Genomic DNA, 25409 nt, shown 5'->3' on the forward strand with positions numbered 1-25409 from the left:
CCTCCTTTCAGGGAGTTGTAGAGAGGAATAAAGTCACACCTGAGCCTCCTTTTCTCCTGCACCCCCAGTTCCCTCAGCTGCTCCTCATCAGAGCTGTGCTGCAGACCAGCTCCACCCTGTCCTACACAGAATTCCTCCAACACCCACATCTGGGCAAGAGAAGCTGCACTGTCACTATGAAGTCTCCCTGTGCCTGCCTCAGCAGCCTCCCAGCTCAAAGGGATGGATGGCTGGTGGACTTTCAGCCCAGAGCTCACACACAGAACATTCCCAACATTCCAGAACTCAGGATTCCTTGGGCAAAATCAGGAGCAGGGGGAATTACTCCTATCTCCATCTCCACACACAGCTGTGAATGAACATGCCCTTCACTTGCCAGAGCTCAGGCAGCACCAGGGGGCCAGTCACCACAGCAACAAAAGCACCAAACAGGAAAAACACAACTCCAGTGAGTCAGTGACTTCAAAGCAGCAGAGGAGCCGCAGGGGAAGATTTCCTGCTCCCCACCCTCATACACACCGCAGTCCTCCGTCCAGGGCTGTTCTCTTCAGTCAGACACCCAAAGGACAGCAGAGCAGATTAAGCTCTCTTGTCCCCAACATTGATCCCACAGATTTTTTTTTTTGGTTCAGGACACACATTGGAAAGTTTCCATCTCTCTCACGTGAAGATTTCCTCTGTTTATCACACTGGTATTGTGATGCTGTTGGACCTGAAGAAATGTGTGTGTAGTTACATTATGAACTCACTGAGCTCTGACAGGCTGCAACAGACTGGTTGTGGGGCCTGTTGAACTGGTGATTTGGGTGGCTTTCAGCTGAAAACTCAAATCCCTTTGCAGCCAAGCAGGGGTGGTGATACATTGTCGTGCATCCAGACCCATCCAAGCTGCTACCTGCCCACCACACACTTCACAGATTTCACAGGATGGCTGGGTTGGAAGAGACCTTCAAGCTCATCAAGTCCAACCCAGCCCCAACACCTCACTAATGGGAAGTTACACAAGCAACAGTCCCCTGGGAACCTTGCCACAATTCCCAGGAAGCAGCACCAAAAGAGAGCACCTCATCGCCACACCCTCAAATATCATTTGCAAGCCCAACCCTAATTTGGGAGTTTTCAGAACAACTTGGACAAGGCTCTTTCCCTGCAGATGCATCCAGGTCAGGATCACAGCAGGTTGATGGCACAGCTGGGAGTGGGATATGGTTTCCCAGTCCTGGGACAATGTGCTGCTGTCTCACTCAGCAGTCCTCACACACCTCACATCCCACATCATGATTTGCCACAGGTCAGGAGGACTCTGAGGTGGTACAGTTTCCTTCCCAAAGCACCTCTATGTCCACCTTCATTTATTTTCCCTGTAAGGACCTGGCACCTGAGTTCACCACGAGTTTGAGCTGATTAAAAATAAAAAAAATAAAAATTAAAATTGTTTCTTGGCAAATCCAACTTGCTGTTGGACTTTCTAAGTGTTTCAACACTTATAAGTAAGCAGCACTGTATTGGTGTCTATCAGCATCTTCATCTAATGAGTGCCAAAATACAGAGTTCCTTATGAAGGGAATTAGGGCAGGTGGTGAACTCCATCCTGACCAAAGGCAGGCCCTCATGCAGTATATTAACTTTCCTTCCAGCCTCACAGCAGTCTCAAATTTCACCTTAATTTTTCTCACAGGTACCACTGTTACTGGACTTTTGCTTTAAGGGTTGTCTCTAAAAGTTTAAGCCTTCGGGAAAGGAACAGAAACTCATCCACCTCCCTGGGGGGGGAAAAAAAAACAACTTAAAAAAGATCAAATAAAACATTATTAAAACGGACTTGTTTTCTTGAGTGGAGGAAACAAAGAAATCACTGATAAGATCTAAAGTTCATTGGGAGTTACAAGGGCAAGGGAAAAGAGCCTGGCCAAGGGCAGGACACATACAAAGCCAAAATAAGGGCCTTGTAGATGAATTTCCCCAGGCTGAACAGCACTGGATGCAAACTGGTATTCAAGAGATCCTTTCCTATCCCACAAGAGGGAAAAAATATTACTCCATGAACATTTACCAGGCACGGCAGGAGGCTGAAACAGCACAAAGCTTAAGACTGACATGGAAGGAAAAGAAGGGTGAAATTCTTCCAACCATAAGAGGGAGTTTGTCCCTTTCAGGGATTCAGTGTAAAAGAAGTAGCAAGAGCTCATCCTCTGGTTCACCAAAGGAGATTTAAAGCCCACAAGAGGCTGCCACTTCCTTGGCTGCAGGAACAGCATCAGTAAGCGACACCAGCAGCAGCACTGCTGTTGCTGGGTTTCTCCTGTCTACCCAGCTGCTCCACCAAGCCAAGGACAGAGCTGAGGATTCCTGCTGCCCCTGGAGAAAAGTGACAGGTTAACTCCAGCCCACTCTTTCCATTCTCCTTCCTATCTCTTCCCCCTCCTTTTCCAAACACAAACTGCTGGTTCAGGTGAAAATAATGACACTCCATTGGTGAGATAGGCAGAGGGTTGAAATTCAAGTCGGCAGCGAGATGGGAGCTGGTGGCGCCTGCAGCGAGACGGCCCTGATGAGCCCTGATAAACCTGGGGGACACATCAGCTCTGCCCTGCACTCCCCAGCCCCCCTTCCTCCTCCACTGAGCAGCAGGGAAACATGAAATTAGCAGCAACAAGCCCAGAAAATGCACATTTTCTGCTTTTGAGACTAAATTCCAGTCAATCCAGCTGTAGGGCTCAGCCAGTCAACATGATCTTTAGTTCTCAGCTTAAGAAGCTGACACCTGAAGCAGGAGCTTAAGGCTATTCCTGAAGGCCCAGTGCCAAGAAAGAGTTGGAAAACAGGTCACCCACTTCTCTATTTCTTCATAAGTTTCCTACTCTGCCCAAAATATTTGTCAGGCCAGAGGCACAGGAACATGTCTGAGCATAAAGGAGGCAATCCCTGCAGACTGCTCAGAGGAGAAACCAGTCCGCTTGGTAGCTCCACTGCAGGGATGGATCAGGGGGTTTCAGGATGAAAATATGACCTGCACATTGTTGAATTTTTGCTGAAGTCTTCAGAGAAAAGCAGTCAGGTTCTTGGAAGATGAGAGAAACCTTTGGCAGAAAGTGGCAGGTTACGGGAAATGTTTCCATCACTTGAAACTCCTGCTAGAAGAGGCTTTCTTAGCACCTGGAAATTAGGTATTGTTCCTTCAGATTATCCAAAACTGAGCTAGAGGTCACAAAACACTTCCACTTCCAGTGGAACTGGGCAGAGGTCAGCTCCATCTCCACGGAGAAGCAGTACCTGTGACACCATGTGTGACACATCCACAGCAGCCAGCACCTGGGAGCCTGGATGCTGCAAGGTTTGGTTCCAAAAGCTGAGAAGGAGATCTTTATCTCAGAGATGTCACCTCCCCAGCTCTGCCCCTGAGCTACTGTAATTCTAACTGAGCTTGGACATCCAGTGAGCAGGGCAGGGCTTGACCACCAGCGACCTCACCAGAGATGCTCATCCAGAGGCAGGGCCAGCAGGAGCGACCCTCCTGTCTCAACAGCTGCTGACATCTGCCTGCCCTCCCTGCCAGAGCCAGGATTCCTCTGACACTGCAGGAGCAGTGGCCACTTCCCTGCTGCACCCCTGGGACACAGAAGCCTTGGCTGCTGTGCAGGCTGCCAAGCACACGCTGTTAAAACATTGCCACCTCTGTGCGTGCTGCAGTGTCACCTGTGATGGGCCATGCCATCTATCAGCAGCAGAGCTGAGTTACTTCTTGTGAAAGAACTCTCAGAGAGCAAGAGCTATTTCTGTTCCTCTGAATTCCTCAGCAGAAGCTCCTCCAGGAGCCAGGCTGCGATTGCCAGAAATTATCTTATCTTGGTAAGTCTCACCAGTGAGCTGCAGGATATCAGCATTTGTACACAGAACACACTAAAACCAGGCCTGGGTGCCAGCAGAAGGAAGGGAATTCCTCCCAGGGACCAAGACTGTGGACTCTGCCCAAAGGTCAGTGAGATGCAGACATCACCTACCCAAAATGATTAAGAAGCACAAAGTCTGCTGGAACTGCAGCGTTTCCTCCCCCACCATAACTTTTAACTGTTGGGCTCAGACTATACAAAGCACAGCCTCCTCCAGCTAAGGAACAATAATCTGGTTGAAAAAATACCAAATGTTGACAAAAATAGGATTCCCAGCTAAGCCTTGTCCTCTAAAAGGGATGCTAACAATCAAACAGAGAAAAGTAAGTTCTACCCAGCCAAAATTAATTAAAATTAAATATAATAAAGCTCAGAGGGACACTTTTAGCCTGCTCACACAGATCAGTGCAGAAGCCAGCTCATCCCCCAAGATATTGTCATCATTCAGGGCAGTATTTCAGCAACACTTCCTGGGCTGTGACATTGCTCGTGGTTAGAGTGAGTTTGACTTTGCAAGGTGATCACCCACATTCGTGAAGCACCACCCCAGCTCCAGGCAATGTGATGTTCTGTTACAGGATTGTGGTAAAACACACAGACCATGCCACAGACTTGCATCTTGGTCTGAAAAACAAGTTTGCATCCCTGGTCTTACCTGAGATTCCTCAGTCCTCCTGGCCCGAGGAGTTTCTGTGGATCCATTGATGTCTAGGGTATCCTTCTGCTTGTATTTCCTCATGATCAAGCTGTCCACAACCCAGAACATAATGGCCTTGGGGAGAAAGAAGTTACATCAACAGATTGCAGAGGCCAAAATGCAGAGTCATTCAATCACAGATATTTCTTCCCCTCTTGGGTTCTCCAGACATCCAGCCTTGATCATCCTTGTATCTAGATCAGCCCTGCATCAATTGTGTCCATGGGGATTGGGTGAGTCAAACTCCTTAAGTCCCTTCTTACACAAGTCCTATTGTTTTCAGATTAAATAAGACCACAATAGGCCAAGTTTCCACCAGAACATCACCACTGAACCAAGCTCCATCCAAAGTTCATCTGCCTGAACCAGTCCCTGCTCAGTTCTTTCAGAATCTGCTTTCCAATGTGGAAATGAAGCCTGGGATGGTGCAGAGAGGCAGATCAATCCAGCTGTGCCAGTGCTGCATCCATTGAAATGTGCATGGGATGAGCTGAAAGCGAGTTCAACTCCCTGCTTGTCCAGGGAGTATCTGAGTGCTAAAACACCTTGCTCCCACTTCCCACCTTAGCAGGAACTGAGCAGCAGCTCAAGGATTACCCAGAATCAGGGGAACCAGGAAAGAGCTGAGCTTTTAAGAGGTTTTGTCAAACTAATTTTGAGAAAAACAACAGTTCCGGGTTCAGAGCACCTTGTCTTGCTGTAATAAATAATAATAAATAAATAAGCTGACATCCAGCCAAATGACTGGATTGTCAAGGTCATGAGCCATCCTATGGGACATTAAAATGTTTTGGGCATCCCCATGCTGTTGAGATAAGCTCTCACCTAACAAGACCCAGCTTTATTCCAAGAGGTGAAGAGTCAGCCCCACAGCAGCTCAGAGAAGGGGAGGGAATTGGGAACAGAGACTGTGGCAGTGACTGATTTGTGACAAGATAGATTTCTTCACACACCCCTCCACCCTGCCCCAGGCACTTCAAGGCTGCCCCCAGCCAGTCCCTGGGCACAGTCCCACGAGGCTGAATGTAATCTCCAAACCAGCCCACCCAGCACCTGCAGAGGCACCACTTACATTGACTATGAAAGGCACAACAAACATCACCAGGACGAGCTCCAGCTGAGGGTTTGGGATGTAACCCAGGAGGATCTGCTGAAGCTGCAGAGGAGAAAACATTTAGAACACTTTAGCATTATTTGAACTGCTCTGTTGCAAGATCTTTGATGAAAACTGCTTGTCTTCTTACGTGAGCAGCCAGAGCTTCAACCCAGCTCTTAAAAAGATTACACAGGATATTCCCTTAGCCCAGCTGCCAAACACAAGATTTTGTACAGAAACAAGTCTTTCAGTGTAACTATCCATGACAACAGCTGGTGGGACTTCCCTTGGCTCCCTGGAGCTCATGTGCAGAACAAGGACACCAGCCACGAACAGTAACCACAGAGAGGAATCCAGCAGCATCTCTGGATCTGGATTTGTGCTGCTCAAGTTCACATCCAAGTGTGAGCACTGTGGGCTCCTGGCTTTGAAGGACAACCCTTAAAGAGATGAGTGCTCCCAGACTGCTGGAGGCAACTCCTCAGTTACACACGGTGCCTGCTGAAAGAGGACTCCAGGCTGGAGTTACCCCTGACTCTCAGGATTAGGTTTTTACACCCATCACAGGTGCCAACAGGTAAGTGGCTAAAAGCCCCACAGGTTATTATTTTTATGTTTTTAAAGATAAGCTTCTGATCAACACAATTAACAGTGCTGGCATACAGAAGCAGCTGAGCAGGAAAACACAACACACTACTTGTATAGCACTTTCCAAATTAATCCCCTGGTTTAAGCACAGGATCACAAAACACCAACATGGACTGACTTGACAGAACAACACAGAAATCCTCTGGCAGAACTGAAGGAGCTCAGCTGCCAGCCCAGCCCATTTTAGTCTTCCAAGAACAAAAAAGAAAATTAAAGTATCATCTTATTCCATTAGCTTTTGACTAGCAAGATAATGCACCAAAAGCCAAACCATTATGAAATTCATGTTTCCCAAAATGTAAGTAATAGCTAATGATTACAGAGTGAAGTCAGTAAGTGTGAGGATTAAAGGCCCTCAATAATGGGAACCATGAATCAGGCAAAGCTGACAAAAAGAAACCACAACAGCTACAGCTAGAAAAATACTGCTTACCTTTGTCCAGCCAGGGATAAGCAGGACAAGGCTAATCACAGTCTTCTCAAAAACCATTATCAGCAAGTAGAGGATGCACTGGCCAATCCAGGCAGCAGCTTGTGGAGGGTCACCTGGAAAAACAGAATATTAAATCTGGGGCAGAGGACAGGGGGAGAGAGTCTTGCAGAAAAGTTGCCTCATGCTTGATACTGACCCTCCTCTTTACAATGACCAGTCAGTACCTGCACACTCTTCTATTAAAAAAATGCAAATAAATAATTAAAAATCTAATCTGCAATGTGCTCCCTGCCAAGCCTTACCCACAAAGTTACCAGGAGCAGTTTGAAAATTTAAATTCACTATTTTCACTACAAGCAGCGTAACTTGTCAGGCCTGAGCAGAATTATTTCATTGTGCTGATGAAGTGAAGGCTGGTTATGTGATACTGTCTGAGCAAGAGACAGGGGCTCCATCACCCCAGGTTTTAAAGCAATTCACTCAAAAAGAATCAATGCTAATTAAATATGAATGTTTCCAACGGGGTACTCACCAAGAAATAAGGAAAAGCATATTTGTATTGGTAACAACAATAATGGTTCTGTATCTGTTACATGTGCTTGCTTCAGCCCTCTGTGAGCACCCTGCCAGCTGGTTATCACCTCCCCTGGCTCACCAGAATATCTCAGGTCTGCAAAACTGAGATATTCTATTATGATAAACTATTTGGCTCAGGAAAGCTGCAGCATTTCCTCTTACCATTTAAAGACAAAGATAACCTCTGGCAACACTCGTTCCCAGCATAATCTGCCCGGAATTTGGAATTCCATCCATGCAAGGGAGCCTGTGCAGTTGGCACTGACAGATGCCAACCCTCAGTGAGGTCAGATGGCAGCAGGCTGGGAGCCTTGCTTCACTTTTGTCCACTTTTCCCCACTTCTCAGCACAATTCTGTCTAGATGTGGAAGGGAGAGACAACACCAGCAGTCTGCAAAGGGACATTTATCCACACCGATAAAAACCTCTAGCCACAAAAACCAGCAGCACATCCAGTGGATTTGGTGAGAGCTGGTGTCCAACCAAGCCCTAGCTCTGTGGGGATCAGCTTCCCAGCAAGTGCAAAACAGGTTTTCAGGTACATTTGTCCTTCTTCTGTCATTTGGTAGCAACATACCAAAACACCTGTCTCGTTCCAAAGCTACAGCTAAAAAGTAAAAGCATGCTGGTAGTGTCCAAGGTAGGATCACCTCCTGCCCCAAATTCTTAATTGCTCAAGCCATGACTGAGAAGGAAGCAAAGAAGAGGAGAGGGAAGGACCAAGGGTGCAGGGATGAGGAGAGCAAGCAGAGAGAGCCAAAGCAGCAGAACTGCAGGGAGGAAGGGCAGGAAGAAGGAGCCAGGAAGGTTATGTGGAAGCACACCCAGCACAGCCTGTGGAGGATTTTGGAGAGAGGAATCTCTGCTCCCTGGCAGGCAACAGCTTAATGGGTGGTCTGTGAGGAGATGGGAGCAGTGTCAGAGGCAGCTGGAAGCCACAGGCTGGTGTCAGAGAGGCTTTCTAAAAGATCTATCAGATCCTCCTAAAAGCCTCTCCCAATAGATTAGGAAGCCTGGCTGCCTTTGGCACACACCTTGGGTCTAGTGAAACTTTTTGCCCCTGTACCCCAAAACAAACCAATTCTCCCAGAAACCCCCACATTATCACCACCCATCAGAGCTCTGAGTACAAACAAACCAGGAAAACAAATACATCCGTTGTATCCTTCCTGCATTTGAACTCTTTCCCTTCTGCTCTGTGTTGTCAGCTGTGCTCTGTCCCCCGTGGAGGGACAGGACTAAAGCCACCCTTTGTGAATTGTCTCTCTGTGACAGCACTTCCCTCTGTCACCTCAGCTTGCCCAAAAAGCAGCAGCAGGTCTGAGATCTCTCCCAAATACCTGCCCCCTTGCAGGGACAGGTCACTGCCATTCACCACCACAACCATGCCCTGTGGTTCCTTGCTCTGCATTCTGTGCACTGCACAGCCCGAGGCAGGTTTTGGCTCACCAGGCCAAAGAAGAGAAAGGAGAAATTAATATTTTCCTTCACCCCGAAGGATGCACCCACTGAATTATGACTGCTCTCCTCCAGCAGCATTCCTAGTGCTCCCCACCACCAACAAAACTTCCTTGGGACAGCCCAAGAACCACTGGAGCCCACCTGCTTCTTAACCCACCCTAGGCATGGGCTTGCCTGGGTATTCAGGACTTAACTTCCTCACCCAGCAGGGAGAACAGAAGGTGTTTCTACTGTTATTTTTTCCTGCATCCTGACCTCCCAGGGACAGGAGGCTGCTCTGCAGCAAAATGATTCAAGACAAAGGTGAAAACAAAAGAGCAGCATGGCCTTAAGGGCTGCAAAGGTGACTTAGAGACTACAGCTCATTTCCACTTCACCAAGGAGTGCAGCTCTCTGCTTCTCACCTCAGCAGGTGTGGAGTCACCCAAGGACCACCGATTCACCCCAGTGGCCATCATCCACTCATCCACCACTAATTCACCTAACTTCGACCAACACCAGGAGCCTTCAAGCCAACATTTCCTGGAACCTCATCAGGGAAGCTTTATGGTCCCTAGACAAAAATTTTCCCCTTCTCCTTCCACAGTAGGGAAAGGCTGGAATACTGGAGCTGAACTCATGTAAGTGCTGGTTTCCTACAGAAAGCATTTGCAGAGGCATCCTCACATTCAGTCTTTGGTGGATCAAGAGCTCCCCAGAGGTGCCCTGCTCTGTAAATTTGGAAGGATTCTTCTTACAGGAAGTGTTTCTATACATAAACCTCAAGGAGAATCCACAAGACTCAGCCACACCACGCTGCCAGCCAGCCAAAACTAATCTGCTACCTAAAGGCTAAAAAAAATTAGAATAAAATAGAGGTTCTCCTCTTTCCTACAAGGAAAGGAAAACTCTGAACACAGCAGGGTGGGGAATTGGTCTGAGTGGCCTTTGCAGCCTCCACATCACACCTGTTGGGTGATTATATGTATCACACTCCCTCTGAACCCTTCCAGCTTCTTGTCCCTGGTTCTAGCTGGGAGGTAACCCAGGACATCTCAGCTCTACCACACTGAGCCTACCACAAACCTCTAGCTTAGAGAACAGCCTCTGCTAAAACCTTCCTGCAGCCATCTCCCATCCTTGTAGAAATTAATATCCTCCTTTGCCCCGCAGGATGCACCCACTGAATTATGACTGCTCTCCTCCAGCAGCATTCCTAGTGGCCCCCACCTCCAGCAAAACTTCCTTGGAGCAGCCCAAGAACCACTGGAGCCCATGGCAACCTCACACAAATGTTTCTCACATTGCACTGGTGCGTGGGAGCCCAGCTGCTGGGGAGCCAGAGCTGCAGTGCCTGAGGTTTTGGAGCTGTTACCACACAACAGGATTAATTTTAATCCAGGCTGCCTAATGCACCAAGCTGTCAGCACAGCCCACATGTTACAGCTTTATTTATTTACAGTCTTCTGGGGACTTGTGTGCACAGAGCAGGTAGGGAAAAAGCTCAATCCCAGCCAAAGTGAAGGGTTCAGGTGGTTTGAGGAAAGGCAAGTATTTGAAAGCACTGGAAGTTGTACTGGGTGACAAGGTGAGGGTAGGAAAAGTCAATAAAAACTTCTCAGGAGACACATAAATGGTACCTCCAAAACCAAGGGATAATTACCTGTGCCAAGCACAGAGGGTAGGAAATAGCAGTAAAGTTGAATCCTGTGAAATGCTCACCTGGAGGGCAAAACCAGGTTTCTAGACAGGAATGTGGTGCATCAGAGCAGCAGATGGGTCCAGTGGACACCCCAGACCTTCTCTGGCATTTTCTGCACCTGAACTAAAATTACTAAATCACAGAATGGTGTGTGTTGGAAGGGACCCCATAAGCAAGGACACCTCCCACTAGACCAAGCTGTTCAAAACCCATCCAACCTGGCCTTGAGCACTTCCAGGGATGGGGCATTCCCAGCTCCCCTGGACAACCTGTCACACTGCTGAACCACAGAAAAGTGAGTGCACAGTTAGAATCTGTCCCCAGTGTGCAGTGTCACACCAATGCTAGGGACCTTTGGGCCCTGTGGATATTCAAACTGCAGGGAACAGTGCTGCTGTCACCCAAATTCAGGAGGCTCAGAGGTTGCACCCACTCAGAGCAAGGGACCCAACCACACACGATCCCTGAGCAGGACCTTCAGCCTTCTCCTCACTTTTCCCCCCTGGTCCTAGGGGTGGAAAAGCCCAGCAGGCTGAGGACAGGAGAGCCTCTCAGGTTAGAGCTATTTCCAGCAGCATTTCCTCAAGCATTAGCAGCCAGTTCCCTTGACTGCTCCAGGACGTGGGAATATTTGTTATGGAAATTTTGTACAACAGCACCACGGGGCCAAAAGCAGCCTACACAGGTCCTCAGTTAAACTCAGCAGCTGGCACAGAGCATATTCTCTTAGCACTAAATTTGACCAGCAGAGTTCAACAGGCCACTAAACAGACTTTGAAGGCCTCCAAGCAAGATGCCTTTCCATTTCCAGACACTGAACAAGCACAAAGCATCAGGCTTAGATAGCCAGTGACCACAGCTACAAGTCAACATCCAGATGGGCAGCCAGAGGGACATTTTCCACTGAGAACACTTTTCCTCCCCCTCATTTCTTAATGCTCCTCCAGAAAAATTTACTTGCACATTGCAGGAAATATCTCTCTCAATGAAAATTCATCCCATTTGCTGACTTAAAAGAAAATACTGGGGTATTTCTAAAGTAATCCTGAAGAATTACTGAACACAGTTAAAATGTCAGGGTACTGCAGCCATACAAAGGTGTTCTCTAGGGAGCTGCTCATTGCCATGGGGAGGGAGAAGAGAGCTGGACCAGTTTGGAGACGAGGCACAAAGTTCAGTCAGGCTTGATCTGCACACCCTGACTGGAGCCAGCACATGCTCTGCTCAGTCTGTCCCAGCCCAACAGCACCTCCAAGAACTTGGGTATCCACCTCCCACATCTTTTGAAGCTTAAATTCTCCTTTATTCTCCTCCCTGTGATGGTTCCCTACACGGACAGCTCCTGTAACCATGACTTGCTACAGCAACGGTGAGTTTGTGGAATTCCACAGAATCATCACAGAATGGTTTGGGTTGAACAGACCTTAAAAATATCACCTAGTTATTACAAACCCTCTGCCATGGGAGTGTCTCAGGGTCCCATCCAACCTGGCTTTCAGCACCTCCAGGGGTAGGAGTTTGTTAGCTCTGAGTAGGTGTAAGGCAACCCTCGTTCCCAAAGCCCACCTGTGCCAGGAACACCAGGAGCCAGGCAGCCTGAGAAGAGACAGCACTTTCCAAACTGCAGTTTCCTGTGCTTAGAGGCAATTCAGAGAGTAATCCAGAGCTTTTGGGCAAAAGATGGAGGAACATAAGTGAACAGGAGCCTTTGATTCCTACTAGCTGTAAAACAGGTCATTCCTGGCTGCAGCAGGCTTTGGCCATGAGCTCAGGCACAAGAGAGGCTGATCACAGAATGCCTGTTCCTGGGATTTTGGAAATATGGAAATTGATTTTTCTAAACAATTCTGGACAGCTGCATTCTTAAAATAGCAGCATAGATTTAAGGGCTTTCCCTCCCCTTTACTTTACTTCCCCTTCAATGCAGCTCTTGCAGCTGCACAGGGGGAGCCAGCCAGGGCTGTGGAGGCAGGAGAAGCAGCCACAGAGCAGAGGAACTGCTGCAGCCCACACCAAAGGACAACTGCAGTGCTTTGCATCAGCTGCAGGGCTGCTGGAAGGACACAGCTGTGAAAGATTTATTTTTTTTCCCCCCTCCAAGTTGGTGCAGGAAGATGGGTACTGGCTCTACTGGACTGGGACAAAACTCTCCTGCTCTGATGGCTGGAGAAATGGCATTAACTGCTGTTTGCAACATGGATTTTGTGCTCCCCTGGTTTTCCCCTCTGCAGGACTTATGTTGCTTCCCTCAATTCTCCCGAGGAGCAAAGTCTGGTACAGCAATTAGCCCAGAAAATGAATCATATTCCTGGAGCCTGCATCAAACTGTACAAAGTTTACAAGCGTCTTCCCAACTGTTTTATAAGTTAACACCAGAGATGAGGACGGGAGTGTTTTCCTTCCCCAGCCCTGCCACAGGATTGCCTTGGACATGTCACTTGGCTCCCACCTGTATTTTCCACTGGGTCACTCTGGCCAGAGACCTGCACAAAAACTGTACTTGATGGATGAGATATTTAACCCCCAGTCCAAGAACCAAATTGAAGCAACAGCACAAACTTGTTTTTTACTAATAAAAGCAAGATTTTCTCAAAGGATTGAGTAGTTTCTAAGACAGCTCTAATGAGGGGCCAGCTACAGCTCAACAGAAGTTCATCACTGCTCTGCCAACAGACTTTTCATGTTTTTTGCTTCTCCTCAACTGCAGACGTGGCACATGAAGCTGAATCTGTGTCCTGAGGTGGTTGGGCTTCCAGTCCTTGTTGCTCCAAAGGGAAAAAACTCCAGTTCCTGAACTTAGAATATCTGGATTCTTCTGCTGGCTCATCTGACTAAGTTTAGGGATCTATTATAAAGGAGGAGTTATCAGGGAAAATACAAAAGGTATTGCCCCCACCAAATGCCTGCTGTCAGGATGCTGAAACTGCTCTGGAGATCAGCCTTGGGGGCCACTCTCAGGTTTGAGGAGATCCAGCCCTGCCACATCATCTCCTTCCCAGTGTGCAGCTGCTGCTTCTGCCTCACCAACCCAGCCTGGCCCTTCACCCTCTGCACAAACTGAGTGAATGCACAAGGCACTGGGGTCCCCAAAATAATCCCAGCTGGGTCCAAGTTTCACCAGCTCAGATGCCACACCAGCTACTAAAAACACAAAGAAACAAGGCTACCTTCAGAACAGAATGATTAACATCTTAATGTTAATCTCAATGTGAACATAGAAGAGAGGGGGTTGCTCTCCTTCCTCTATGCCTGGAAATGCCTTGTAGGATGTTTTGTTTGTTTTTAAAAGATATTTTTGTATACAGCATTTAAGTGGTTTAAATTTTTTTTTTTGGGCAACAACTGACAGAACAAGAGGACACAGTCTCAAGCTACGTCAGGGAAGGTTTAGGTTGGATATTAGGAAAAAAAATTTCACCAAAAGAATAATAAAGTAATGGAATTGTCTTTTCAGGTGGAATGGTAGAATCACCATCTCTGGATATGTTTAAAAAAAGACTGGACTTGGCACTTGGTGCTATAGTCTAGTTGAGGTGTTGGGGCATAGGTTGGACTTGATGATCTTAGAGGTCTCTTCCAAGCCCATTATTCTGTGACTCTGTGATTAATGGCAAGACTGTAATTTTTATGAATAAGATTTATTTCCTGAAATAGGATGAACTCATCTGTATATGACATGTAATGTAAAATAGGCAAAGCATTAATTTTTCCCTTTCCTGCAGCTTTTCCAGCGAGCTGGCTCTGCTCTTTTGGAAGGGAGCTGCTACCCTCTAGTGGGGCTGGCCGAGAGCAGCTTTTTGGAAACGTTTTCTCCATCTCAAGGCACGAATTTAAAAAAGAGGCCACACTTGAGAACTCAAGTTTTGGCGTCACACTGTGCCTGGCTGATCCCTACCACAGCTCAAGGCAAATGCAAGAACTCCACATTCTGAATGGAGATAATGGGGAAAAACCCATGGAAGAACCCCAAAAAAGAACCCTATACACCTTAATTTACCATACCAATGTCCTGGGGTATATTCTACAAATAATGTTCAGCTTTCCATCACCACCCTGCCACACTCCAGTGGTTCCAGCACTTAACTCACCCTCCTGAGCTCTCTGAAGAAGGGATAACAGCTGCTCACATTTCAGCCCCAGACTCTAGTTCTTGCCATTTTCTTGTCCCCATCCCCAGCTGGGAGCACACCAAGCACACCAACCCCCCCTGGGCAGAGCAGGTGACACCTACCATACTCCCCAAAGACCAGGTATGTGTATTTCTTGTGCTGCACGATCCAGGAGACAACTTTCACACCCAGCCAGATCAGCAGCATCCCCAGCGTGGCATCCAGGATGAAATTAATAAGGTAGCTAAGAGCAGAGGAAAATTCAAGGTTTCAGCTGTGTTCTTAAGTATTAATCAAAATCTTTCATTTCATAATGGAAATTAATCTTAAAACCCCAAGATTTTAAATAAGCCTGCTTAACAATCCAAACTCGCTTCCTTTCTCTTTTATTGCATTTTCCTAAGCCTTACCAGCAATTTCTTAGTTTAAAAGCTTCTTCAGAAGAGAAGGGACAGGCTCCACCAACTCTCTGGCACTACTCATTTTTTCATATAGCAATAAATATTCTTAAAAGTTACCCCCCATAAAGGAGACTTTCCACTTGCAGCATCTTTTTTTTTTTTTTTTTTTTTAATTAAAAAGAATGAAATCCCAAGATTCAGAGGAAACAGAACCAAACTTTTCCCAAAATTTCACCCAAGAAAATGGCAGCTTTTCGGGCGCCACAGCTGCTCTACAAACTGGGCAGCACAAGAGGCAAAAAGTCCATTTTTCTGAGCAGCTGCAAGATGCTCCCAAAAACACAGACATAGAGTGAGAGGTAGGTTTTGGGAGAGGGGATGGGCCCTGGCTCAGCAGAAAGAACACTGAGGTCCCGAAAATCTCAAATTCAGGTCCCACTGCAGATCCAGGAGCTGAACCCATCCCTGCCAGGAGATTTTGGCTCCATGGAATTGAGTTCTGCAGCTCTGGATGTTGAAGTGTCACTGGGCAGAGTGCCAGAGGCAGGAGACCTGCAGGGACCTTCTGGGAATTGCAGGGTTCAAGCTCTAATCCAGGGCTTGGTATTTTAATGAACTCCAAAAAAAAAAAAAAAAAAATCACATAGACTAATGTGTTTTTTTTATGCAGTTTTCCATTATTGCAGTATTTTCTGCCAGATTTCTACAGCATGAAGAAAATGCCAAGCACAAGGCTACAGCAGTGAACATTTCCTTTTCCAGAACTCGATGCTGCCTCTGAACCAAAAAATTGAAAACAACAATCTGCTTTTGATATCCACTTTGAAAGCATAACATTAAGTTTTTCTACATCCAAAAACTCAGACTGGCTTTTTACAGTTTCCAGCTGCTGAAAATCAGAGCATTCCATACAAACATGGAGCTCTGGTGGTTTATTCTGGGCAGGACACAGAGTATGAGCCTCAAAGCCCAGGGACAGGGCTGGAGGGTTTTAAGCTGCCTGGTTCAGGATGAGAAGTCAGGCAGTGCAGGGAAACATCAAACACACATCAAAAATAAACAACACACCCAAAGGGCACAGCATAAGCATGAAAGGGTTTATTTTAAAACACTGTCTGTTTAAAGAAACAACAATACATCATTTGAGAGGTTATGTACAGCCCCAGCTAAACTTGTGTCTGCTTAAAAAAACATATCAAGGTGCAGAACTTTAATATAAAAAAGGAGATGGGCCAGAAGGTTTTAAGGAGCATTTTGAAGCCTAAAGGAGTTTCTCAAAATGAGATGATGTTCATGCTGAAACTAAATTTTTATCTGCAAAGTGTCTGAAGTAAAGGTGGCACTTCTACATTTACTCTGAGGTTTAGTTTAGAAATTCCTCAAACAGGACAAGCAAAGAAGACAACAGAGACCACAAAAACAAGCTCAGCAGGGTTTATCACCATGCAGTGCTTCAGATGGACCCATTTCCATTGTTCATGACCCTTCCCAACACAATTCTCCCTTAGACAGATGTAGGGCATGAATAAAAGTGCCTCGTGTACTTACAGAGAACAAGGGTCCTCCTCAGTGAGATCAGACAGAAAAACATTGGCAAAGTGGATGAAGAGGGCACCTATGGCTTGTTTGGAGGTATCATAAAACCTGGAGGAAAAAACCCAAGATTTTCTGAAGGAGTTATGCAGGGAATTTTATTTCTAGGGAACACCAGCTACTTTATGGAGGTTTCCTTGGGAAGCAGCAGCACATTTCATTTAACAATTAAATGTCATATAGGATACACAGGGGGCCTAGAAGACTGTTAGTATAAGAGAAAAAAAATATTATAAACACAGTTTTTTCAAGTTTCAAATGAAAAACCTCACCATATCCTCCAGGGACGCCTCTCTGCCTTTGGTTCCTTAAATCGTTTTACTGCAAAGAGAATTTAGAGAGGTTACATTACCCGGATGAAGCCCTCCATGTGTGCAAACTGCGCTGCAAAAGCAGTCAAAAAATCCTGCAGGGCCCTCAGCATCTGCAAGTTTAAAGCTGAACAAAGGCAAAGGACCTCCCCAGGGCAGTGGTGGAATCACTGTCCCTGCAAGTGTCCAGAAGACACAGATGTTGAGCTTAGGGGTGGGCTTGGCAGTGCTGGGTTAATGGTTGGACTTGATGATCCTGGATGGCTTTTCCAGCCATAATGATTCCATGATTCTGTTCTCTGGCCTGGACAAACCAACCAGAGGCAATGCCTGCACCCAGGGGTCAGCAGGATGGACAGCAGAGGTGTTTGGAGAGAGGTGTGTGCTCCTGGCATCCCTCAGCAGCAGCATTCCTGTGCCATGGGACCCAGGGAATGCTGAGGGAGGGGTCACCATCACCTACCAGCCCTAATAATCCTCCCAGGCAACCTGAAATTATAGTGACAGAGAAGGAACTCTTCACTTCTTGAAACATGTAAGGTCAGGCAGCTGCTCTGTTCTCTCCAGCTGTATTTGAGCTCTCAGGCTGCCCCCAAAGAGCAGCCTGGGCTCCTTCCCCTGGGAAATGCCTTCCTGATCCAACAAGGATGCAGGGACTTCCCTGACAGGATATTTCAAAAGTGCAGCTTTGTACTGCAAGGTGACAGGGCAATAGATGAAGAGAAAGGGGTGATAGGACAATGAGAAAATCTTACAATTAAAAGAAGAGATATTTAGATTGGATATTGGACAAATTCTTGGCTGTGAGGATGGGGAGGCCCTGGAACAGGTTGCCCAGAGCAGCTGTGGATGCCCCATCCCTGGAAGTGTCCAAGGCCAGGCTGGACAGGGCTTGGAGCCACCTGGGTCAGTGGAAGGTGTCCCTGCCCATGGCAGGGGGTGGAACAAGATGGTCTGTAAAATCCCTTCCACCCCAAACCATCCCCCAATCCTGTGATCTCTCCTAATCCCAGGATTTAGTCAGGCACATGCAGGGATTTGGTGCCAGTCTCAAATCCACAGAAACCCAGCACCACAACGACCTGATCCATTATTGCCAGTGATGACAAAGCACCAGTCAAGTCACACCAGACACTGCTGCAGCAGCTTGTCCTACCCCTGTCCAGAAAAAAGCCACCAGTTTCCCTCATCCAGCTGAATCCTGTGGCAAGCACATTTCTCTCCCTCTATGAAAAATCCTGAGAGGTGCACAGAGAGAAATTAAAGAAAAAACAATTTCTATTTCTGCTCCTTGATTTTCCCATGTGGAATGTGCTTGGAGAATTGTTTACCTGGGGTGATTGCTTGGTTGGATTCTGGTGAGGATTGTTTGAGCCTGATGGCCAATCCAACCCACCTGGGGCTGGGCTCTCAGAGAGGGTCACGAGTTGAGTTAGAGTTAAGAGACAGAGTCAGAGAAAGTAGTGTGAAGTTTTAATATCTTACTTTTATATAGTAATTAATGTATTTTAGCATAGTTATAATAAAGAAATCCTTCAGCCTTCTGAATTGAGTCAGACATCATCATTTCTTCCCATTGGGTTCACCTGCATTTACAATGGAATCCTACCAGGAGATATTCCTGCAGCAAGGACTGCCATCAGCACAGACAGCATCCATCACCACTGATGCCCTTCAAAAGCCAATTTTCATTTCACCTATCCACAAGCATCAGAGCCATGGACCAACCAAGTGGCCAGAAGTGTTTAAAGCAACCCGCAGCTCATGGGGGCAAAGAGCACAACGCTGCAGAGGAGCTGTTGGAGGGGTCTTCAGGCCACCAGGCCAGCCAGCTGACCACCAGCCCAACCACAGGAGCACCAGGGGTGGTTTTCATTATTTTCTTAATGAGAAGTGACATGTTATGTATCCACAGCCACTGAGGCTAGAAATACAGTAATTCAGTATGATAAGATGACAAGTAAGAGGTAAGAAGTTAATGGTGTGGTGCCTTGTTGAACACAGCTTGTCATGCCTCATTAGATTTAAGAGAGTTATCTGAGACTGTGTAATTATCAGAGACAGTAAAACTGTTATATTAAAGATAAAAGCTAGTATTATAGAGAAATAATTAACTGCTTAATAGGGCATTTACTGTGCAGAGCTGCAGCAGGCTGTCTCCAAATTAAACCAGAAATCCAGCCAAGATTACCAGAGCTTAAACAGGGAGCAGAGTTGTTTGGTAGCTGTGACCCAGGGTTGTTAAATCCACAGGAGCAGCACCACATCTCTGAAGACTCCAGGAGATGATGGAGCCCTCCATGAAGCAGCACTTTGTGCTCAGTGAGCACAGCAGGGCTCTGGAGAATGAGCAGCAACTGCAAAGCTTCCCTCCCCTCTTCCCAATGCTACAGAGAGCCAAGCCATGGCATGCACAACTTAGCTGGATCAAGCTGGAGAAAGGCTAAAATCTCCTCTGTTCTCAAAATGTGTTTCCAATCACTGCAATCCACTCAGTTTTCCACCAGCTGTAGGTGGGTTTGCTACCCTGGCTGAGACAGATCAGTCCATCTTTAATATTTACTTTAAAGAAAAAAAAAAAAAGTGATATTTGAGTTCTAACATTTACAACAAAATTAAACTCCATAAAAACACCTGAAACAAATTAAAAATGTCGTTTACTGCACACAGAGTTGCACAAGATGGAAGAGAACCCCCATTCAATTAGATTAACATGAGACTGGAATGTAGCTGGTCTATATCAGAAGGCATCAGGAATTTGTCTTCCCAACAGTGTTCCAACCACAGTATTGAACATTTTAATATTCCCAGCTTTGTCCATGTGCAAAGCAAGCTGCCTTGTGCAAGGAAGCAATGTTAGTGCACATCTGGGAAAGAAATTCTTCCCTGTGAGGGTGGGGAGGCCCTGGAATGGATTTCACAGAGAAGCTGTGGCTTTCCCACCTGGGATAGTGGAAGGTGTCCCTGCCCATGGCTGGAGGTGGAACTGGATGATCTTTAAGCTCCCAGCCATTTTGGAATTCTGAGATTTTGGCAGCCAGGAGAAGGGGACCCAGTTCTATCCCATTAAGCACTGGGATGGTGCCTGCCCTCACAATCTCCAGCTGCTGCAGACAAAAAGCTGAACCAAAAGGGAAGGAAGATGAGTGACAATTCGAGAGATCCCCCTGCCCACAGCAGAGAGAGGGTAGGACAGGAAACCAAATACTTCCCAGCCCTTCCTCTTCAGTCAAGGACAAAAAAGATCATACATGCTTGAAACTCCCTCAGAACCACCAGGCTGGGTGGAAGCTGACATCTGAATGACAACCTGTGAAAAGTTAAAAGGAAAAAAAAAAAAATTGCTGGAGTGTTTCAATATAGATGTGGAAATAGTCAGAAAGCTAGAAGATAAAAGCACAATGACAGCTGTCCTCACTCTTTTTCCAGGGTAATATGGAGGTTAATATTCATTATGGTGTTCTCTTGATGCAGTAGAAAGGGGACAGACAGCTTTGCTGCCCTACACAAAGACAAATGCTGTGAAGTTACCAGAGCTTGTCACAGTCAATATCCCACAGCCTACTTCTGCTTTTAAACAAATTATCTGATTCTAATAATGGATTAAGACAAGGACAGTAGCAACAACAGCCCTAGTCCCTTGTGCTGGAACATCCTCCCTGCATCCCCCATGGACCCCACACTGCATCCAGGCAGATCTGCTGCAGATCTGTGCACCAGCACAGGTATAAAGCAGAATTAGCTGCAGCATCAACCAGCTGCTGATCAGGCTACCAAGTCAAGTTTCTACAAAATTACAGGGGGAAATTATCTCCCTAGGATATGGTTAGACATGCTTGGCCTAGAGCCAGACCACCGCCCTGGCAAATCTTACTGCCACCAACCACAGGATTCTGAAGCTGAGGTTTGGGAGGGAGGTGTTGACTCAACAGACAGAACTTTTGGGATTTGATTTACAGGGATCCTGACCCCACTGAGCTCAGCAGCAGGCCTGGGGGATGGATACTGAAAAATGAACCTGATGTGTGAAGCACTTATAGATGCATTAATACACCTAACTTGTGAAAGGTCCATCAAAAATAAAATCTGAAATGCCCCAAACTGGTGATGCTGCTGCCTGCTTTTAAGAGGGGATTAAATTGACTGCCATAAACCCCATATCCAGGGCCACATCCCACTAGCAAGAGGATCAGGACTTTATTTCTGGCCTGTGCCAAAGAGGACTCGGAGCTACTGTACCAGGGAGGAAACAGAAGCTCTTCCCCTGCCCAACCTCTGTGTTATTTTCAGCAGTACAGTCTCCAATAACACATTTCAACCTATTTTGCAGGACACACCCTTTCCCAGGCCCTTTCCAAGCCCCAGGCAGGAAAGAAGCCAACATGCAGGATACAGAGCCAAAACCCTGGGGTCTGCACTATTCTTAGCCTGAGCTTGCAGCCACTCAGACAGCTCGACCCCAGACACAATGGGAGGAAGCAGCAGCCACTGTTTGCAGAGAGCAGCCAACGTGCTGCTGGACAGAAAAGTGTGAAACTTATATCTCACATCAATTCAGGGAGCAGCAAAAGTGCTGGTTTTCCTCCTCAAAACAGCTGTCAGTGGTTTGGTGGCACAGACTGCTGCTGACTTCCATCCTCAGGTCTGCACTCAGTGTGTTTTGTCAGCTCCTCCCTTGTACCAGTGTTAGGAGAGTGAAAGCCCCTCCAGCAAAACTGGCAGAGGAAGGAACAGAAATTGAGATTGTGAATGGTTTGATGGGAAGGGTCTTTAAAGACATCTTGTTCCAACTCCTTGCCACAAGCAGGGACACCTCCCACCAGACCAGGCTGTTCAGGAGCCTCAGCTGGAGCACTTATCCTTCTGGAGACTGCAACTGCCCCAATGAAAGCCACAGAGGACCCTGGCATGGTTCTCAGTTTTAAGCTCTACCCTTTCTGTCTTCTTTTTACACAGATTTTTAAAGCTGTTATTTTAGCCAAGTGCCAGGTGGTCACCAACCAAAGCTGTGAGAGACCAACCATCAGTTGTGCTGTGCACATTGAGAACAGAACATATTATTTGCTGACACAGTAGGTCCTACAGGACACCTGGACTGAGGCTGGGCTCCAACTCAGCTGCAGAGCATCCTGGAGGAGGCAGTTGTGACTCCCTCCAAAAAAACATCACTACATTACAAGCCAGTCCCTTGAAAAATGGAGTTTAGACAATCAAAGATAAAAGTAAGACCATAAAATCCAAGATCACTAAGGGAACACCACCTGAAGAATGAAGTGAGGCACAAGTTAGCATAGAATTACAGATGGTTTGGGTTGGAAGGCACATTAACCATCATCTACTTTCTACTCCCTTTTAGCATTAAAGACTGCTTTTTATCCCAACCCAGCTTTTATCATTAAAGTCTCTCTACCATACAGTTTTCTTACAAAAGCTGCTTAAAAAAAACAAGCTGTAAATTTAAGAGACTCCTTAAAGCTTTGCATGCTCCACCTCATAATTAGACTTATTTCCCTGTACAGTTTCTTGTCGCGTTAAGTCACCCATAACCGCAACAGCTCACCACACATTGCAGAACCAACTCAGCCAGGTGCAAGGTGCTCAGCTGCCTGTGGCTCACATGTAACTTCTCATGAAGCTTTACTCTGCCACCTCATTTCCCATCTTCCCCATGCCTTTGTTCTCTCAGAAACCAGGAGCTTCCCAGTCCCCCGCTCGCTCGAGGGGTGACAGCCAAGGAGAGGTCAGAGCAATCAACAGCTGCAGTCCTAAAGCTTTGTGGGAAGCTGTGTGCAGTTTAATGAGGCACACCGAGTGCTGCACAGACCTTCCAGCCCACAAAGTGCAACAACACATGCTCTCCAGCTCATCCAGTTTTCAGGTGTACTGAAGCAGAAGAGAAACGTGCTGAGAGTCCTGCCATGTGCAGCTCGTTGCTTAACCCACAAACCTCCATGTAAATCAGCAAGGGCCCAAGCTTCACACTGCCAGACACAGCTAACCTCTGTGGCTTTGTTCTTCTCTAGAGGGAAAAGCATTTACAGGGGTGAAGTTGGAATTTACATGTCCTTGTGTGTGAATAATTGAAATCGCACACAGTTATGCACTTGTGTGACAGCAAGCAGAGTCAGCAGAGGCTGTCTTGGGCATGGTAAGCCTGCAGTGTTTTTGTGTCTTGGGCAGATGTATTTCAGAACAAAATGGAAGTCTGGACAGATCAAATGCTTTAGCACTTATTTCTTCTTTTTCTTGACATGGACTCACACTTCCACCCACCCTTATGAGGTATTTTCAGTGTAAAGTCAAAACACAAACCAGAAAGCTGTCAGGATGCTTTTGAAGCACATAGACAGCACTTCACTTCAAACTATGTACAGCAACCACCCTGAATTCAGGACTGGGGCAGGTTGGAATGGTTTGGGTTGGAAGGGTCCTTTGATGGCCACCTCATTCCAACCCCCTGCCATGGACAGGGACACCTTCCACTAGACCAGGCTGGTCAGAGACCCATCCAACCTGACTTTCAATGTTTCCAGGGATAGGGCATCCATCATCTGCTGGGCAACCTGTTTCAGTGCTTCAGCACCCTCATTGTAAAAAATTCTTCTTGTATTTAGTCTAAATCTATCCTTTTTCAGTTTAAAACAAATTCTCCTTTTCCTATCACTAGAGAGCCTAATAAAAAGCCATAAAAGGTGGGTTAAGTTTGATTTATCTGGTGGAGATGAGTGCGACAGCTTCCATGAGTCCCTCTCAAAGTTCAGACACTTCTCAGCGTGAGGATGCTCTCTGCCATTTCACCATCCAGGAGAAAATCAACATGAAAAGCTCAGCTGGAGAAGACACGGGGATCAAGAAAACACAGGCCACAGATCAAGGGGATATTTCTGATCTTCTTTAACAAGTGTTTTCTACCACAGAGACACTATTTCTTTTACAGGAAGTCTGGTAAATTCCTATTCTGTGGTTTTGCCTCTAACTACTTGGACCAATGTCTAAAAGACCATCCCAGGTGCTAACAGAGCATCTCCAGCACCAAGTCCTGCAAGGGGGTCAGAACCAGGGTCCCTACTGCAAACTGGCTCTTCTTAGGAGTAAGCTCAAGGCAAGATGTGCTGGAAGAGTGTGTCCAGCAGTGGCATGCAAGAGGAGAGAGGGACACTGCTGCCACATGAGGCAGGGCCAAGACATTTTCAAAAGTAAAGCGGAAAACCAGATTTCCCATGGGGTTATGGGAGCTCAGTCCAGTCCAGATCTCCTTGCCTGGCAGTACGAGTGTTTTCCAAGAGCAACATCTATTTTCATACCAACATCACGAGTGTTACTGCACCTCATTCTGCAGCTCAGAGGGCTGCCAAGACAGTTTCAGAAAAAGCTGGAAGAGAAACAAAGGTTTGTGCATTTCCTCAATGCTGTTTGTGGTAGAGTAGAAAACGACTAGACCAGCTCCAAGGAAAACTTTTTCCATTCACAATGGAGACAAAAATTCTTCAACTCCCCAAATCTGTTTCTCCTGTACTCTAGTTAATTCACAAAGAAGGCTATAGATGTACAAAAGATCTTCCCACATTTCAAAGAGTTTTGCTGTTCCCTGTGCAAACCTGGACAACTTTTGCTAGTCTAGAACCCCTTCCCCCCACCCAAAAAAAAAAAGTTTCAATGAACAGCAGCAATTTCAAGGACTGAGCCCTCAAAGCACACCCAGCCCTTGCAGCTGAGATAACTGCAACAAGCTTTCTCCACTCAGCTGAGTGATGCTCAAGGAAAAGCATTGCAAACTGCTTCAGTTTGATGGGATTGCACAATTATCCCACTCCTCAGGGCCATGACCTCCCCACGGGACTTTCTTGCACAGGAAGCCAGATTGCCACACACACACAGCTGCCTCTGCTTTCAAGTGTTTGTGTCTCAGTTCTAGGACTGTCCTTACAGTCAAAGGACCTCCACAGCTACCCCAGGCAGGTGGAAATGTTAAACAGCTCTTTGCCACTTGTCTCCCAAAGCTGCAACCAGAGCAAGCTCTGCTCATACTGGGATTAGGCTTGGCTACAACCTTAAAAACCTTGCTGGAACAGCAGGAGAGTGTTCGTAGGCTAAAATGAACTCTTACCAGTATTGCTCATGGGAGTTGACAGAATAATGAAACTCCACTAAACAGCTGTCCTGACTCCCTGCCAAGGCTGGGCATCATTTACTTCTGGGTCCTGTTTTCACCACACAAAGGATCCATTTCACAAAATCCACAGCAATGGTGAGCAACCACTCCACTCATCCCACTCAATCAAGACTAATTTCCTCCTCTATTTGGTTTTCCTACCAGGTTGGCAGAAGAATCTTCCCACAGCCCAAAGAAACACAATTTCAATGACACAAATTGCACTGACACAATCAGATTTATCCTCCCTGAAATGGCCATGCTTAGGATCCACATTCTGGAGGGAGACTCTGAGCACAGCCCACACACACACACACCTGCAAAACTTTGCAGAATGCCACATTACTGTTAGTCTGAGTTC

General features: G+C 46.7%; 1 protein-coding gene across 1 annotated transcript in view; it reads right to left on the minus strand.

Moving 5' to 3' along the window:
* Window positions 1-25409, minus strand: part of LOC110470966 (store-operated calcium entry regulator STIMATE) — a 29795-nt gene that overhangs the window by 1767 nt on the left and 2619 nt on the right. The window contains exons 2-7 of the mRNA XM_021531052.3: window positions 16858-16906; window positions 16541-16636; window positions 14714-14835; window positions 6765-6877; window positions 5660-5743; window positions 4546-4662 (exon numbers count right to left, since the gene is read on the minus strand). Of these exons, the coding sequence (XP_021386727.1) occupies window positions 4546-4662; window positions 5660-5743; window positions 6765-6877; window positions 14714-14835; window positions 16541-16636; window positions 16858-16906 (581 nt within the window). The remainder of the gene's footprint in view (window positions 1-4545; window positions 4663-5659; window positions 5744-6764; window positions 6878-14713; window positions 14836-16540; window positions 16637-16857; window positions 16907-25409) is intronic.

Source organism: Lonchura striata, chromosome 5 (genome assembly GCF_046129695.1).
Source record: "Lonchura striata isolate bLonStr1 chromosome 5, bLonStr1.mat, whole genome shotgun sequence".
Lineage (NCBI taxonomy): Eukaryota > Metazoa > Chordata > Aves > Passeriformes > Estrildidae > Lonchura > Lonchura striata.